Below are 18,790 nucleotides of genomic sequence, written 5' to 3'. Positions count from 1 at the left end.
AAGGGGTCTCCAAGGGGAGGGGGGCTCTCTGGGGACCCTGATGCAAGGAGGAGGTTCTCTGGGGACCCTGATGCAAGGGGGAGGCTCTCTGGGGACCCTGATGTAAGGGGGGGCTCTCTGGGGATCCTGATGTAAGGGGGAGGCTCTCTAGGGACCCTGATGTAAGGGGGAGGCTCTCTGGGGACCCTGATGTAAGGGGGGGGGCTCTCTGGGGATCCTGATGTAAGGGAGAGGCTCTCAGGGGACCCTGTTGTAAGGGGGAGGCTCTCTGGGGACCCTGATGTAAGGGGGAGGCTCTCGGGGGACCCTGATGTAAGGGGGAGGCTCTCTGGGGACCCTGATGTAAGGGGGCTCTCTGGGGACCCTGATGTAAGTGGGCTCTCTGGGGACCCTGATGTAAGGGGGGCTGTCTGGGGACCCTGATGTAAGAGGGGCTCTCTGGGGACCCTGATGTAAGGGGGGCTCTCTGGGGACCCTGATGTAAGGGGTCCTGGAATTTTCACATCTTTTCATCAATCAGCCCAATAATGTTTATACAATGATTAACAAGAGATTTCGGCTTTTGATCATTTTTGTTTTGTTACATAAATATCTTTATTGAAGATTTTTTTTAACATTTTATATACATAAAAATAAAAGTTGGCCTCTTTAAGTTCTGTAAATGGGTGGAAACATCCTGTATTTCCGGCTAAGTTTGCAGCTGATCGGTTCTCTGGCTGTTCATTCATAGAACCGACAAACACATCTTTGTCTATCCTGGGTGTCCGCATTCTTTCAGCAGTGAAACAGTTAAAAGCCAAGGAAGTCACTTCTCAGTGCTAATAAAGTTCCACAAAAAAAAAAAAAAAAAGTCTCCCCTGGATTGGAGAAGACATGGCTGCACAGCAAGTACAGGTAAGCGGTGTGTCTGCAAGTGTAATGTGCCCAGGAGCCGCTCAATAGCATCATGGGCCCCTGGGCAAAGTAATGCTCTGGGGCCCCTACAATGGAGACCGCGCAGGTAAACAGATATCAAGTAGGTAGAAGGCAGACAATTAACTACATGAAAAATAATTCTGTACAGCAAAGAAACAGCGAAAATACTCCATACATAAAAGTGTAACGAGTATAGACACGGCCGGCAATAAAAATCATGAGGCCTCATCCAGCCCGACAGGGCCTCCGATACCCCCAACATTGTAACCCCCCCTACATCTTCTATACATCCAACACTCCGCCCAACCCACTCACTGTGACCCCTCTACACCCTACATATTCCCCCCACCAGCACCGTGTCCCATCTACACCCTACATATCCCCCCCCACCAGCACCGCGACCCCTCTACACCCTACATATCCCCTCCACCAGCACTCACTGTGACCCCTCTACACCCTACATATCCCCCCCCACCAGCACTCACCGTGACCCCTCTACACCCTACATATCCCCTCCACCAGCACTCACTGTGACCCCTCTACACCCTACATATCCCCCCACCAGTACCGTGACCCCTCTACACCCTACATATCCCCCCACCAGCACTCACTGTGACCCCTCTACACCCTACATATCCCCCCCCCACCAGCACTCACTGTGACCCCTCTACACCCTACATATCCCCCCCACCAGTACCGTGACCCCTCTACACCCTACATATCCCCCCCCACCAGCACTCACTGTGACCCCTCTACACCCTACATATCCCCCCCACCAGCACTCACTGTGACCCCTCTACACCCTACATATCCCCTCCACCAGCACTGTGACCCCTCTACACCCTACATTTCCCCTCCAACAGCACTGTGACCCCTCTACACCCTACATACCCCCCACCAGCACTTACTGTGACCTTTCTACACCCTACATATCCCCCCCCCACCAGCACTTACTGTGACCTTTCTACACCCTACATATCCCCCCCCACCAGCACTTACTGTGACCCCCTCTACACCCTACATATCCCCCCCACCAGCACTTACTGTGACCCCTCTACACCCTACATATCCCCCCCCCCCACCAGCACTGTGACCCCTCTACACCCTACATATCCTCCCTACATATCCCCCCTAACAGCACTCTGAATCCTCTACGCCACAGATATCCCCCCCCCCAACAGCACTCTGAACCCTCTACGCCTACATATCCCCCCCCACCAGCACTCACCGTGACCCCTCTACACCCTACATATCCCCTCCACCAGCACTCACTGTGACCCCTCTACACCCTACATATCCCCCCACCAGTACCGTGACCCCTCTACACCCTACATATCCCCCCACCAGCACTCACTGTGACCCCTCTACACCCTACATATCCCCCCCCACCAGCACTCACTGTGACCCCTCTACACCCTACATATCCCCCCCACCAGTACCGTGACCCCTCTACACCCTACATATCCCCCCCCACCAGCACTCACTGTGACCCCTCTACACCCTACATATCCCCCCCCACCAGCACTCTGTGACCCCTCTACACCCTACATATCCCCCCCACCAGCACTCACTGTGACCCCTCTACACCCTACATATCCCCCCCACCAGCACTCACTGTGACCCCTCTACACCCTACATATCCCCTCCACCAGCACTGTGACCCCTCTACACCCTACATTTCCCCTCCAACAGCACTGTGACCCCTCTACACCCTACATACCCCCCCACCAGCACTTACTGTGACCTTTCTACACCCTACATATCCCCCCCCCCCACCAGCACTTACTGTGACCTTTCTACACCCTACATATCCCCCCCCACCAGCACTTACTGTGACCCCTCTACACCCTACATATCCCCCCCCACCAGCACTTACTGTGACCCCTCTACACCCTACATATCCCCCCCCACCAGCACTGTGACCCCTCTACACCCTACATATCCTCCCTACATATCCCCCCCCATCAGCTCTGTGACCCCTGTACACCCTACATATCCCCCCTAACAGCACTCTGAATCCTCTACGCCACAGATATCCCCCCCCAACAGCACTCTGAACCCTCTACGCCACAGATATCCCCCCCAACAGCACTCTGAACCCTCTACGCCACAGATATCCCCCCCCCCCCCAACAGCACTCTGAACCCTCTACGCCACAGATATCCCCCCCCCCAACAGCACTCTGAACCCTCTACGCCACAGATATCCCCCCCCAACAGCACTCTGAACCCTCTACGCCACAGATATCCCCCCCCCAACAGCACTCTGAACCCTCTACGCCACAGATATCCCCCCCCCCCAACAGCAATCTGAACCCTCTACGCCACAGATATCCCCCCCCCAACAGCACTCTGAACCCTCTACGCCACAGATATCCCCCCCCCAACAGCACTCTGAACCCTCTACGCCACAGATATCCCCCCCCCCAACAGCACTCTGAACCCTCTACGCCACAGATATCCCCCCCCAACAGCACTCTGAACCCTCTACGCCACAGATATCCCCCCCCCCCAACAGCACTCTGAACCCTCTACGCCACAGATATCCCCCCCAACAGCACTCTGAACCCTCTACGCCACAGATATATCCCCCCCCAACAGCACTCTGAACCCTCTACGCCACAGATATTCCCCCCCCCCCCAATAGCACTCTGAACCCTCTACGCCACAGATATTCCCCCCCCCCAACAGCACTCTGAACCCTATATGCCACAGATATTCCCCCCCCCCCAACAGCACTCTGAACCCTATACGCCACAGATATCCCCCCCCCCCAACAGCACTCTGAACCCTATACGCCACAGATATCCCCCCCAACAGCACTCTGAACCCTCTACGCCACAGATATTCCCCCCCCCCAACAGCACTCTGAACCCTCTATGCCACAGATATCCCCCCCAACAGCACTCTGAACCCTCTATGCCACAAATATCCCCCCCCCCCAACAGCACTCTGAACCCTCTATGCCACAAATATCCCCCCCAACAGCACTCTGAACCCCCTACGCCACAGATATTCCCCCCCCCAACAGCACTCTGAACCCTCTAAGCCAGGGGTCATCAACCCCTGGTCCACGGCCCACTACCGGGCCGTAGCGTCTTTGCAGCCGGGCCACGGCAGGCTGTAAGGCACCGGTGGATCAGAGAGGAAAGCGGGCGGGCGAATAAGAGAAGCGGGCTGGCGAGCAGAGATGACATCTCTCTCCGCTAGCCTAGCATCCCCGCTCTTCCGCCCTCACAACGTGTGGAATGTCGGTGGTGCGGTGGGGAGCAGAGAGATGACATAATCTCTCCCTGCCCGCCCCGCATCTCTGCTCTCCTGCCCTCATTTAAGAAAGACCACTGAACCAGTGTCACCAATGCAGGGACAATCCTCTGGTGGCACTGGCGGGTGATGTGGCATTCCTCAACTGGTGACAGGCAGGTGATGTGGCAAGTGGCATTCCTCAACTGGTGGCAGGCAGTGTGGCAAGTGGCATTCCTCAACTGGTGGTAGGCAGCGTGGCAAGTGGCATTCCTCAACTGGTGGCAGGCAGCGTGGCAAGTGGCATTCCTCAACTGGTGGCAGGCAGCGTGGCAAGTGGCATTCCTCAACTGGTGGCAGGCAGCGTGACAAGTGGCATTCCTCAACTGGTGGCAGGCAGCGTGGCAAGTGGCATTCCTCAACTGGTGGCAGGCAGCGTGGCAAGTGGCATTCCTCAACTGGTGGCAGGCAGCGTGGCAAGTGGCATTCCTCATCTGGTGGCACAGGCAGGTGATGTGGCAAGTGGCATTCCTCAACTGGTGGCAGGCAGTGTGGCAAGTGGCATTCCTCAACTGGTGGTAGGCAGCGTGGCAAGTGGCATTCCTCAACTGGTGGCAGGCAGCGTGGCAAGTGGCATTCCACAACTGGTGGCAGGCAGCGTGGCAAGTGGCATTCCTCAACTGGTGGCAGGCAGCGTGGCAAGTGGCATTCCTCAACTGGTGGCAGGCAGCGTGGCAAGTGGCATTCCTCAACTGGTGGCAGGCAGCGTGGCAAGTGGCATTCCTCATCTGGTGGCACAGGCAGGTGATGTGGCAAGTGGCATTCATCAACTGGTGACAGGCAGCGTGGCAAGTGGCATTTCTCATCTGGTGGCAGGCAAGCGTGGCAAGGGGCATTCCTCATCTGGTGGCACAGGCAAGTGACGTGGCAAGTGGCATTCCTCATCTGAAGGCACAGACAGGTGATGTGGCAAATGGCATTCCTCAACTGGTGGAAGGCAGCGTAACAAGTGGCATTTCTCATCTGGTGGCAGGCGACATGGAAAGTGACACACTCAGGGCTCCCACTGATTCTGCATTATGGTGAGTTGAACTATTTCATTTATATTACAATGTAATATAAGAAATAATGCGCTTCAATCATTCTGACACCCTACCAACCATGGTGCCATGATGATTGAAGTACCAACAGCCGAACACCAGCTATTGCCCGATTGACGGCAAAGTTCGCTTACCCCCCCCACGCGTGTGCGTACATCACCCCCAGTCCCTCGCTGGGCCTTGGCACAATTTTCTTCCACGCTGGCGGTCCCCAGTGCCAAAAAGGTTGGGGACCACTGCTCTAAGCCACAGATATCCCCCCCCAGCAGCACTCTGAACCCTCTAAGCCACATATATCCCCCCCCCAACAGCACTCTGAACCCTCTAAGCCACAGATATCCCCCCCCACAGCACTCTGAACCCTCTATGCCACAGATAGCCCCCCCCCCCAACAGCACTCTGAACCCTCTTTACACCCTAGATATTACCCCAGCACTGTTACCATATACCATAAGATACCCCTTGTATTGTGACCCTACTACATCCCTGATACCCCCTACATGGTGGCCTCTCTACATCCCTGATACCTCTAGCACTATAGCCACCCAAGATACCCCAAGTATTGCTACCCCCTATGTACCCCAGATCCCTCCTCAGCATTGTTTTCCCCCATACACCCTTGATATCCCCCAGCACCATTCTTCCATCCATGTAGGATCTGGTCCATGGTAAGTAGATGTTATGGGGATGGACCCTACAAGTCAAGTCGACTGCAAGATCAGTGGTTGAAGTAGGAGTGGAGAGTTCTTGTTCCAATCAGCCCTTCGGTATAGTGCCGTCCATAGTGTTTCGTCCAGTTGTAGGCTCCATAGGTGTCCTGTGTGTAAGGTGCGCCCCCCTCCTTAGCTCGAGCTGGACTTTAGTGATCACTGGAAAGCCCTTTCAATCGATTGGGTAAAATCAGACAATCACACGAGTTGAGGATTATCATGACTACGTTCTTTACTTCCTGAATACTACTTTTTATGTGCTTCAAATTGCATTGTCAGCCAATCAGGATTAGACAAGACATTCAAGACATTTGACCAATCATGAAACATTGACATTTAGAGCGTCATACATTAACCAGACACATATTTATAAAAATATATATCATGACCTTTTTAAATTGTCTACATTAAACCACATAGCTTCATTTCACCTTATGAATATTTCCTACTTCCTATAAATTCTAACGGCTAGCTCTAACCACAAATGCATCCTGTTTCTTGCAGACTTCAGAAGTAACTTGCAAAGCATGGAGTTTCACTAAACTTCAGTAAATATCTGTTCAAGCAGAGTCTAAATGTAATAAGACGAGTTTAAACTTAAAGGGTGACTCTCCCTACCCTTACACTGTGGCCACCAGAAAATGAAACCAGCGTGGAACGTGGGTAGAAATGACGTCACCGGATGGACAGGAACAGACTGAGAAACAAACCTCTCCACGGATGGCGCTATACCAAAGGACTGATTGGGACAAGGGCTCTCCCCTCCTACTTCAACCACTGATCTTGCCATTGACTTGGATCGTAGGTCGATCCCCATAACATCTACTCACCATGGACCAGATCCCAGCAGTATACGGAGGACAGAGTATCCAAGGCTCATATCTACATTTCAAGTGGAAGGCGATCATTTCATTTTAATCCTGTGTTTTTAATATTTACATTAAATTTCCCTCTGTGATGCTGCACCTGGTGGCACTTCCTCTTCCTTCTTGTGTTTACAGAGTGCAGGTGGAAAGTGTCATCATGAATGCAACTGTGTGATGTGATATGTTCCTCTTGGCTACGCTGTAACACTTGACTTAACAATTGCTGGATGTAAGCGGGATAGAGAGGATACAACAGGTGTCAGCATTTCACAAATTGCCATGGCTTCTACCTGCTGTGTGTGTATATGTATATAGTTGTGTTGTGTTATTTTTTTGGTCCTCTCTGGGGTCCCTCTTTTGGGGTTCCTTCCAGTTCTCTGAAGGGTGACTCTCCATGCTCCTGGCCCTTTTGGTCCCTCTTGGTTCTTAGGTCCTCAATGGGGACCTTTTCAGCTCTATAACCCTCCATTGGGATCTTTTTGGCTCTATGCCCTCTGTGGTTCACTTTTCAGATCTACAGCCTTCCATGGGGCCCTTCCTGGGTCTATGGTCTTTTTGTAGGGCCAGATGGTTGAGCCACAGTTCTACCACCCACATGCCGTGATGCTGTGCTTCAAGGCCGAGGCAAAAATGAAGCAGCATGTCACATTTGCTGAGTGATACAGCAGCTGATCATTGCCAATGAAAGTCTATGGGGCCACACTGCAACCTGTTGCATCCTCACTGCCTGTCAAACACCCTCTGAAAAATGATACACAGCAGATCACTTTTCAGAGGAGCAGCAGGGGCTGCCACACGTCGACGGATCCTAAATGTGTGATGTGAGGTGTTCCTGTTGGCTACGTTGTGATATGTGTAATAAATAACAATTGCTCGGTGTAAGCGGGTTCGAAAGAAGGCAGCAAGCCTCGGTCTTTCACAATCTGCCATAGTTTTCCCACCACTGCTGAATGTGTTGGCCCCCCTTAGTGGGTCCCTATTTTCTCTCCAGCTTTCTGCTGGGTGCCTGTAATTCTCTGAAGGTTCTTTCTATACCCTCTGGCCCTCCTATGGGGGTCCCTTTTGGCTCTTAAGAAGTTTCTGGGCTCCCTTTCTACTCTACAACCCCAAACCATTGGGCTTTATGTCCTCTGTGGGGCTCCTCTTAGCTCTACAATCCTCCATTGAGTTCTTGGCACTATGCCATCTGTGGGGCCCCTTCATAGCACTACAACCCTCCATTGAGTTCTTGGCTCTATGTCCTCTGTGGGGCCCCTCCTTAGCACTACAACCCTCCATTGGGCTCTTATTTGCACTATGTCACCGGTGGGGCCTCTCTTGACTCTACACCCTTCCATGAGGGCCCTACCTGGCTCTAAGGATTTTTTATTTTTTTTTGAGCCTGCTTGGCTCTGCGAAAAGTGTGTCCCTATTTACAGACATTATGTTGTGTCCACACAGTGCAGGTGGAATGTATCATCTTTAATGTCATCTTCGTTCCCACGTGTGGTAAAACCAGACATTAGAGTGGCAGTTGGATCTCATGTCTGCAGCCAATAGAGATGCAATATCTGTCATCCCCCACTATGGTCACAGTAAAAGAAAACAGAGGGGCGCCAGACTAAGTGCAGCAGTAATTGTATTAACATGTAAAAAAATAAAATAAAATTAGACAAAGGGCAACTTGCATCATCTTGAATAATAAAATGAACATGTATGTATTCGTTTGCCCAGTCTTGGAACTCTTCCGGGCAGTCCTGGGAGAGTTTTGGTACAATTAATGCTGCACTTTGTCCAGCGCCCATTTGTGCTTTCTTTTTGTATGTCTACAGTAGTTGTGTGCTTCAATCTAAAGGGTGCTGCCAGTGATGCTGCATTTGGTCACCTCCATTATATTCCCATCATCAAATGAAAAGCTGTTTTTTTATTTCTTTTTTTTGTCATAGACTTATGATTTATGGACTTTTTTTTATTTTTTTATTTTTTTTATGTCTGGCTTTGCTTATTGATTGAATTATTTTACATCACATCCCTCTAGCGCCACTCTTTCCTCACCTCTAAATATAGTCACACATGAAGTTATAGCCTGTAGAAGTTTCTGGGTTTTGTGTTGCTGTTCAGTTAATCATTCATTCTGTGTCCATCCTCAGGTGGTGTCCCTGCAGGAGAAGGTGTGCCTGGTGACCGGAGCCAGCTCTGGGATCGGGGCTGGAACTGCCATCCTGTTTGCTGGCCTGGGGGCCCGACTGGCCCTAAATGGAAGAAACCAGGAGAAGCTGCAGGAGACGGCCCAGCGCTGCGAAGAGATCTCTGGCCTAAAGGTAGCATGATGTGTCATATGTACTCTGGGTGTTTACTATGTGTGTGTCCTTCATTACTGCCCCCTCATCTATTCCCTCTGTGTGTCACATTAGTGTCCCACATCTATATTCTTAGTATATTTATTACTGTCCTCTTCCTTTTTTTTTTTTTTGTCTCTCCTGTGAGACATTTTATAACCATCACCTTCGTGTCACATTCATGTTACTCTCCCCACTCTCCCTACCCCCTGTTCTTTGCCCCCTTGGTTATCTGTCATTGCTTTTTTTTTTTTTTGTCCCCCAAAGCCCTTCCTGGTTCCTGGAGATCTGACCGATGAAAAGGTCGTCCAGCAGATTGTAGAGGATACAGTCGGTCACTTTGGACAGCTGGATGTGCTGGTGAACTGTGGGGGGATCCAGGCGAGGGGATCCATGGAGAACACCACACTAGAAGACTATGACCGAGTGATGAACACCAATGTGCGGTGAGGGGAAGGACTTATCCTGTATGGTGAAGGGGTGGTATGGGCCATTGAAAACATTACATATATGTTGCTTCAAATATTTACGAATACCCCAGAAATCCAGGAGAGAGCCAAACAGGGCCCAACTAAGGATCATAGAGACAAAATAAGAACAATATAGGGCTGCAGAGCCAAGATAGGCCTCACAGAGTTTCAAAGAACTGAGAAGAGCCTTGTACAAGGGTTGAAGAGCTGAGTGCAGCCACTAAAAGGGTGTAAGAGGGACACTACAGAGGGCTATAGAGTACAGATAAGCCCTTTTGAAAGGGACCACCCCCCCGGGTGGTAAGAGCCAAAATGGACCTCTGGGGTCTTGAGGGCCTAGAGTTCCTAGGTCTACACACCTGCTTTATCCATTATGAGGGGTTCCCACTTGCTCCGAGTTGCCAAGTCTGAAGACCTGCTGTGCCTATTTGGAAGGATTCCCACCATTTTTATTGATTGATTTTTTTTTTATTTTAATGCAGCGGGGGTGGGGAAACCCCAAGGAGGGTAGGAACTCTACCTGGAAGCTCTCAGGACTGGACTCACTGGTCATGTTATAATACTGCAAGTGGTTCAGCTCACCAGCCCTTTTCTTATAATGGAGACACCATCCCTGGCATGATTGACCATTTTAATAAACAATTGGACACTACACAGAAAGGGACTTTCCTGTATTATGAATTTTTCATTCAGTTAACAGCGCTATTTTAGGACCACATGACCATGAGTTTAGTTTCCACCAGAATCCACACAGGTTCCGGAATTATATGTGATAACCAGTTTATGGACAACATATCCAAACAAGCCCTGGGACTATTCTGTCATTGCCTCATCTAACCACTAGATGGCATTGTGCACAGTCACATCCTAACCAAGGTTGTTCCTTTTAACCCTGTCTGTATCAGATTATTGTAGTTGTGCTCATTTAACTTTAATTTGCAGTTTGTTCATTTATAAGAGTAATAAATATTCATCTCTGTGTATTTATAGTCATCAGACCAGCTTATTGGGTTTATAAAGCTCTGCTCATGGTTTTTCTATCCTTTTTTTTTTTTTCCTGGGAAATGGGTGTAATTGTAAAACTATCCCCTCATCTCTGGACTTTTTTCTAGGTCTCTCTTCTATCTCACTCAACTGGCGGTGCGTCATCTCATCAAGACCAAAGGAAACATCGTCAATGTATCTAGTGCCTTAGGTCTGAGACCGGTGAGGGTTTTCTTGCTCCTCTATAAAAAAAAATAGATAAGGGATACAGAATATTCTGTTATTTGTCTTCTGAGTGAGAAAACGTGTACCAAAGTACAGGGCTTCTATTTTGCTATTGCTACTTCTTCCATACTGAACCTTGTGATGGAGGTGTGGATGCAACAGAACACAAAAAAAAATACAAAAAAAAGGGAATCGGGGGTTAAAGTCCCCCTGAGAAGGAATGAATAAACAAAGAAAAAACACTCACATCCGCCTCATCCGCGAATTTTGGTGGAAATAAAGAAAAAAAGGAATTCAAAGAAAACCTGTGGTCGGACTTTAAAGGCACAACAAACGCTGGGAGTACAAAAATGTATTTAACATTTATTGGAAAAATACATAAAGTATAAAGACCAGAGACATGACAGAGATAATAAAAATCAAATATACAGATAAGAATCGATACATAATGTGAGCCCTAATGTGTCTACACGTTTCATTGTACACTTCTTCTTCAGGACAACTTTTGGGGTTCAATAGTTGCAAAGAAGAGAGGGATCTCACTATCTTTCAAGAGGGTCATGTAAATACATATTGAGCAATCAGTGATTAGACAGAAAATCATTTTCAATATAGAAACAAATACGAAAAAGCTCAGGGGGCAAAACAGCTCAATACAGCTGAAACACATAGAGGCCGTCCGTGGGCTGATCATCACAACCTTATTGAACAGGGCATACTAGATGAGAGATGGAATATGCCATGATGTACAGATCAAAGAAGATCGTTGAGCCACAAATGGAAGCCTGACTGTTTATCCAATATGGTGGATCCAGATCCAAGCTACCATCATCCCAAACACATGAGTGTATGGTGGTATCACGAAAATCTCCCAGGGGAGAGAGAGATTTGCCAAAAGCAGTCCTTGGTTAGTACTTTCCCCATTTAAGCTGCTTGGTCAGCCTGTGACTTCCTTCTCAAGGGGACTTTAACCCCTGATTTCCTTTTTTTGTCAGATTTTGAGTCAGGGAGTCAACAATACTAGGTACGCTCTGACGAGCAAGCAATATCACATGTGTGAGACTTTTACACAGCCTGGCCACGTAGAGAGGTCCAACATGCAAGGAGCACCCTCAGGTTTTCTAGGAGCATAAATTACACATTTAATTTCTTGACTACCTCTTGCAATTTTGAAGGTCCTGAAGCACCAGGCCAATGGAAACTTCCCCAAAAAATTACCCCATTTTGGAAAGCAAACACATGTTCCGTGATGGTATGTCTGTGCAAATTCATCCTTGTTTGTAACTTCTGTCCTTTTTCACCAACATAAGAGTCTTTGCTACATCTTTTGCATCAAGGACTGTACTCGATTTGTTTCTGTCACAAGTGCACTAATACGGCTACAATCACCTCAAGCAGAAGGTTACCAAAATCTATGCTGTTTACTGAATTATGTGGAAGTAATGTCCTCAGCACCTCAAAAGAGAAAGCTTTACTTAAATAAGTCTTGTTAGCAATTAGTGGAAATCAATGTCTAAATATTTGCACTTAAGAAACCTAGTAATTTAAAAAGTAACAATGATATACTGTAATTGGTGATTACTGAATCAGCATTATTATTGTTGATTCGTTTTGGATTCTTCTGAAATATTTGCAGGTCCGTGTGTCTGATCTGCAGAAGATGACCGTTTACCCATCAGTGCATTTATGATTCATATGTGGATGCCGATTGGACAAATCTGCAGGATCAAAACATTTGAGATTCAAAAAAAGTTCCCTAATTTTCAAGTCGCTCGCTACTAATGGTCATTTAGCAGAGAATCATGCAGAACCTCCTTATCTGGTTTATCATAAAAAAAACACTAGCAACCCGATATGACCATTCAAACTGATGTCGGCTTATACAGTACAAAAATAGCCAATTGCTATTACACCCTGTGCACCGGTGAGAGATGAACTCCGAAAATATACATTTCAAATGACTGCAAAATAAAAGACGACCCATGTGCTGGCTTTTTCGGATCTCCCCATTTGTTTTCCAGATGCCAGGCCTCCTGGTGTACAGCGTGTCCAAGTCGGCGGTGGATCATATGACCAGATGTGCCGCTCTTGGTGAGTAGAATACAATCCAACACTGACTTGCCAGTCAAGGAGAAATGGCCAATTTTATTCCCTGCTCCATCAATTTTTCAATTGAAGGATGCTGGATGGAAGGGTGCCAAAAGGGCCACCTCCAGGATTAATTTCACACAATTCATCAGGAACCAGCTAAAACATTATCAGTGCAATGCAGGCCATACATGGGCCCAATTTCAAATTTAATTTTCTTTCGAAATCAGAATTTCTGTGCGTATTTGTTTCAATGGTTCCACCATTGATTTCAAAACCAACTAAGCCTTCAATTTCACCTCGTGTTGCTATAGAAAATAATTTTTGTGGTTGGGAATCTTCTTCTTTCCTGGTAACGGCTCATTCATATTTATTTTTGAATATTTTTCACATGATTCTCCCATCATTGATTCGAAATTTGTTGTTTTTTAATTTTTTTTTAATTTCCAAGATGTCTGATCACTCAAATTCGATGGCAGTGGCCACTCTAGGAAATTATATATATATATATATATATATATATATATATATATATATATATATATATATATATATTACAGAGATACACAGAGATACAGAGATACACGCATGCATACATACATACACGGGGGGGGGGGGGGGGACACATCATAAGAAGGCCACTTTACAGCTATAAGATGGGATTCTGCGGAGGAACGGTCACGTGATCGTCCGGGCTGACATCAGCGGAAGATCACGACCTCCTCCCACAGAAGCCATCTGTCGGAGCTGGAAAGTGGCCGCAAGTCACGTGACCGGCCTGAAGACAGCTAAAAATCGGTATTTACAACACTCGTTTAAAAAAAACAAAACACTTAACACAGTGTGCTATGCCAGCCTCTAACAGAGGGGCTGGCATAGACATTTACAAATGGGATCACAAACCGGTTTTAATAGAAGTCTTCCGTTTTTAAATCGCATTGACAGTGTTTTTGTTTTTCTCTAGAATTGGCCAATAAGCAGGTCCGAGTCAATGCTGTTTGGTGAGTAGAATTACCAAAACCTGACCTATGTAGATCTAATCTAATTGCATGTTCCTGAAAGGATGTACTGTAATTTAAAATATATTGGCTAGTTATAAAAAAGGTACATGAGTAAAAGACAATGCTACAATGATGTGGAAACGAGAAGGGACAAAAATCAACATCAGAGTTGATTCAAGTCTCTCCAAAGAGTTTGCTGAAGTGGCACAAAAAATTATATATATATATATATATTAGTTTCATTAGAGATGAGCAAAAGTTTTGGCCTGTATTTGCGGGTCATTCGGCGGGATGTTCTCCTGCCGAGTTACCCACAATGCACTGTGTGCTGAACGGTGCATTCTAAGCCCTGATAGGGCAAAGCTTTGCCCAATAAGGGCAACGGTGAATAGCTGGTTAAGGAGCTGGCCAGGAAGCTGTCCGTGGCGTCCTTAACAATGGATGAATAATTGGCTGCCAATGGGCTTCCCCGCTGACAGCTGAAGGCGAGGATCCATGCCAGACCCTCAGGTCTGGATTTTGAGGGGAAACCTTCACGGCTCAATTAATTAAAAAATGTTGTTGGGTACACCCAGAACCCATACCAGACCCTTATCCGAACATGCAGCATGGCAGGCCAGGAAAGGGTATGTGAGAGACGAGCATACCAGGCCACATGCCCTCAACATTGCAGGGGGTGCTTTGTCCCCACAACCATGGGATGTAGTTGTGGGGGGGGTCTGCGGACAGGGGGCTTATCGGAATCTTAGATTCCCCCTTCCATGTGAATGAGTATGGGGTACATTGTACCCCTACCCATTCACCAAAAAGTGTCAAAAAGAAATAAACACACAGATGGTTTTTGACAACTCCTTTAATAAAAATAAAAACATGTCCCCAGATGTAGACCCTCCACCTGAGATGGAGGCTAACTGCCCACTGCAGGCTCCGACACCTGGTGGCACCACCCAATTGTGATATCATTGACCTATATATTAATAATATTATATATATATATATATATATATATATATATATATATATATATATATATATATATATATATAATTTTTTTTTTTTTTTGGTCGGCGGTGGCATTGTGATTGAAGATGGATCTATGGTGGGGGGGGACAGGACATTGTGTGTGGGTTTTTATTTTTTTTGTGACAGGGTAGAGGTACAAGGCTTCCAGATTCCAATGAGCCCCCTGTCTGCAGAACCCCACAGCCCAGGGTTGTCGGTCGGGAAGAGGCCCCCTGCCCTTAAGCACCCCCCCATGTTGAGGGCATGTGGCCTGGCAAGGTTCAAGAGGGGGGGTGGGGTGCTCGCTCCCCCCCCTCTTTTCCTGACCTGTGGGGGACCCATACCATTTATTTATTTTGTTTGCATTGATGCATGCCCTCCAGGGCAACAACCGGGCCGCAATACTTTTTTTTTTTTTTTTTTTTTTTTTTTTTTTGGCCAATAACACTTTAAAAGCTGAGATTTGTGGTTTATGTTGAGGTCAGTTGGCTAAAATCTTGCCCAAGATTCTATATAATTAAACGGGGACATTACAGGGGATCCTAAAGGCTTCTGGATCATGCTTCTCTAGCTTGCTCCATCTGATAATGTCTCTGGTTCTCTTCCAGTCCAGGGGTAATCATAACGGAATTGCAGAAGCGGGCCGGAATGAGTGAAGAGCAGTACCAGGAGGTACGTAGATCAAAAAGCTTGCCCTGTGTATGATTGAGACACAAACATCCCATTTTTCTAACTGTCTTTTATGTTTTGCAGTGTGTGGAGCCCTTGAGAAAATATACATATACCTTCTTTTGGCCTGCTCTCCCTCGTCTAGGGGTTCCCAGGGTTGATACCCAACGACTTGTATACTGATAAAGTCCTTTCAAAAGGTTTTATTTTGCAGTAGAACTTTCACAAAACACAGTCTCTTAGGGAACAGAGGGCACAGGGTGAAGAACTCAGGCACCTTGAACTGCAGGTCTAGCAAAGTCTCTACTTCCACCCAGAGAGTAGCCACTCGCAGCTGGGCACCCCAAGGCTGAACAGACCTCTAGTCAGAGATCATGGCAGTCAGCACGTTGACTCAAAACTTGAACAATTAACTGAAGGCAAACAGGAACCTTTTTCCAACCGTACCTGGAACGTTTCCTGCTTCCTTTGTGGTACAGGGAAAGTGTGAACTCATGTCCTTCCCAACTCAGTAAACAGGCACTTCCCAGGATGCCACTTGCCGGCCCTCCTCAGAGTCCTCCCCCGTTCACTTCCACAAGCTGTGGTGCCTCTCCAAGCCGAGAGCACACCCGGACACTGTGAATCCTCCCTCAGTTACAGCACCTCGGAACGATTGGCTCCGAGACTCTGGAACAGACGGATCCCTACCCCAGACCAGACAGGTCCATCAGGGGCCACTGACAGGAACATGTTGCGGGATGTCAGACACCCCATGACCGGGACCCCTCACAGGGCTACCCCGGTCCTGGAACCAGGACAGACCACACAGGTCTCACAAAACACTCCGGAACCCTGAACACGTGACCCACACCTGCTTAAGTACCCCCTCCCAGACTCCTCAGCGGGCCCGGCACTCCTGCTGATTGGCTCCGAGAGGGCCATACCCAAACATCCAACCAGACCTGGTTATAGCCTGTCATGTGCACCACACCATTCACATGACAAGGCAGAACTTCAAACATGGCCTGGCCAGACTGGTGTTAAGGCCTACCTACACAATTAACCCTCAATACCGTAGGATCCTGAGACAAAAACTAACTTTACAAAGCGTTTGACTTTTATCCCAAATATTATATGTATATTAGATGTACAAGTATCATCTGGAGCCTTCATCATTTACCCCTGAACTCCAGGCAAACTGCTAAATACATGGCGTTGTCACCTAGCACATCCATGTTTGGCAGAGGAGGAGACCTGATTATTCTCTGCTGGAGTTCAAGAACAGTTGCAGTCTGTGACTGTACAGTAAAAGGAGAAGCAGCAGATGATGAGCTCATCTCTCGGCATCGCCCTTATTGGCATGTGAGCACTTTGGAGAACCTGACTGGCTGCTTGTGCCTCCCAAAGTCTGAGCTCTGCTATACAGGGACTGCAAGAGGCTGATATTGGGTAAATTCTAGGGACTGCTTGTCGTAGGCATGCACACAGGGTATGGGCACACCCTAATCACTACATGTGGTGTAGATTCCCCCTCTTTAGACCCCTGATATGTCAGCAAAGCCCCCTAACGGGGCTCCTATATTGTCAAAAATAAAAAATTACAATTGTAAAAATAAAAAATAAAAAATGACTGGACACTGTCGGTGTATATATTCATGCATGAGTTTGGAGCTTTGGGGTGTACACCCTAATGCCATAGGCTGTGCACATCTATGCTGCTTCTATTTTTATAAATAAATGTATTATGTATTGTTCCTCTTTACCCCTCTTTCCTCTCCCCCCCCCTTTCCTCTCCCCCCCCCCCTTTCCTCTCCCCCCTTTCCTCTCCCCCCCCACTTCCTTCCTCTTCCCCCCCCCTTTCCTCTTACCCCCTTCTTTCCTCTTTCCCCCCTTCTTTCTCTTTCCCCCCTTTTTCTCTTTCCCCCCCCTTCTTTCCTCTTTCCCCCCCTTCTTTCCTCTTTCCCCCCCCCTTTCCTCTTTCCCCCCCCCCTTTCCTCTTTCCCCCCCCCCTTTCCTCTTTTCCCCCCTTTCCTCTTTTCCCCCCTTTCCTCTTTTCCCCCCTTTCCTCTTCCCCCCCCCCTTTCCTCTTCCCCCCTTTCCTCTTTCCCCCCTTCTTTCCTCTTTCCCCTTTCCTCTTTCCCCCCCCCTTTCCTCTTTCCCCCCCCCCCTTTCCTCTTTCCCCCCCCCCTTTCCTCTTTCCCCCCCTTTCCTCTTCCCCCCCCCCCTTTCCTCTTTCCCCCCCCCCTTTCCTCTTTCCCCCCCCCTTTCCTCTTTTCCCCCCTTTCCTCTTTCCCCCCCTTTCCTCTTTCCCCCCCCCCTTTCCTCTTTTCCTCCCCCCCTTTCCTCTTTCTCCTCCCCCCTTTCCTCTTTTCCTCCCCCCCCTTTCCTCTTTCCCCCCCCTTTCCTCTTTCCCCCCCCCTTTCCTCTTTCCCCCCCTCCTTTCCTCTTTCCCCCCCCCCTCCTTTCCTCTTTCCCCCCCCCTCATTTCCTCCTTTCCTCTTTCCCCCCCCCCCCCTCATTTCCTCTTTTTTCCCCCCCCCCCTCATTTCCTCTTTTTCCCCCCCCCCTCCTTTCCTCTTTTTCCCCCCCCTCCTTTCCTTTTTTTCCCCCTTCCTCTTGCCTTGGCATTTATCTTTTAGCTACTTGTCTTGTCTTGGCCATGATCTCTCCACTCCATTTCTCTTCTTCTAGTTTCTGAAGAGCACACAGGAAACGCACGCCCTGGGGCGCCCCGGCTCAGTGGAGGAAGTTGCCCGGGCAATCGCTTTCCTGGCATCGGATGCAGCTTCTTTTATCACTGGAGTGACCATGCCCGTGGATGGTGGCCGCCATGCCATGTGTCCGTGATCAATCCACAGATAACAGAGAAAATCATGATATCCAATAAATATTTAATAGCTCTTTATAACCGTCCATCTTTCATGTCAACATTAAAACAAGGGAGAGAACACGCCGGCCCTAGTGTAATTCCACTTATTAATAAGTCATTAAAAGAATAACAGGTTACACTTCATTTATTGTTCCCTTTGCGCCCTTTATATATTTCTCTCTCGCTCTCCAGACCCCCTTAAATTTTTGGGTTCTTTGTTATGTTGCAGCCATTTGCTAAAATTGTTTAAGTTCATTTTTTCTCCTCATTAATGTACACACAGCCCCCCATAGTGACAGAAAAACACAGAAGCGTTGATATTTTTGCATATTTATTAAAAAAGAAAAAC

At 48.1% G+C, this 18,790-nt stretch overlaps 1 protein-coding gene across 2 annotated transcripts; it reads left to right on the top strand.

The window, feature by feature from the left end:
* The first annotated feature begins 735 nt into the window (after positions 1 to 735).
* Positions 736 to 18,480, top strand: LOC144000404 (3-oxoacyl-[acyl-carrier-protein] reductase FabG-like). 2 transcript variants are annotated; one of them, XM_077494217.1, is made up of 9 exons: positions 736 to 894; positions 8,963 to 9,133; positions 9,419 to 9,597; positions 10,734 to 10,827; positions 12,852 to 12,921; positions 13,883 to 13,919; positions 15,530 to 15,593; positions 15,675 to 15,790; positions 18,264 to 18,480. In XM_077494217.1, exons 1-8 carry the CDS (start codon positions 874 to 876, stop codon positions 15,771 to 15,773), a joined length of 735 nt encoding a protein of 244 aa, XP_077350343.1. In that variant the 5' UTR covers positions 736 to 873; the 3' UTR covers positions 15,774 to 15,790; positions 18,264 to 18,480. The 2 variants fall into 2 exon arrangements, with proteins under 2 accessions (XP_077350343.1, XP_077350342.1); XM_077494216.1 differs by lacking the exon at positions 15,675 to 15,790.
* Positions 18,481 to 18,790: the final 310 nt, after the last annotated feature.

The sequence above is a fragment of the Lithobates pipiens genome, unplaced genomic scaffold (genome assembly GCF_037356315.1).
Source record: "Lithobates pipiens isolate NorthernLeopardFrog02 unplaced genomic scaffold, aLitPip1_a1.2 Scaffold_22, whole genome shotgun sequence".
NCBI classification, from domain to species: domain Eukaryota; kingdom Metazoa; phylum Chordata; class Amphibia; order Anura; family Ranidae; genus Lithobates; species Lithobates pipiens.
This window is presented reverse-complemented; position numbering and strand designations above follow the sequence as displayed.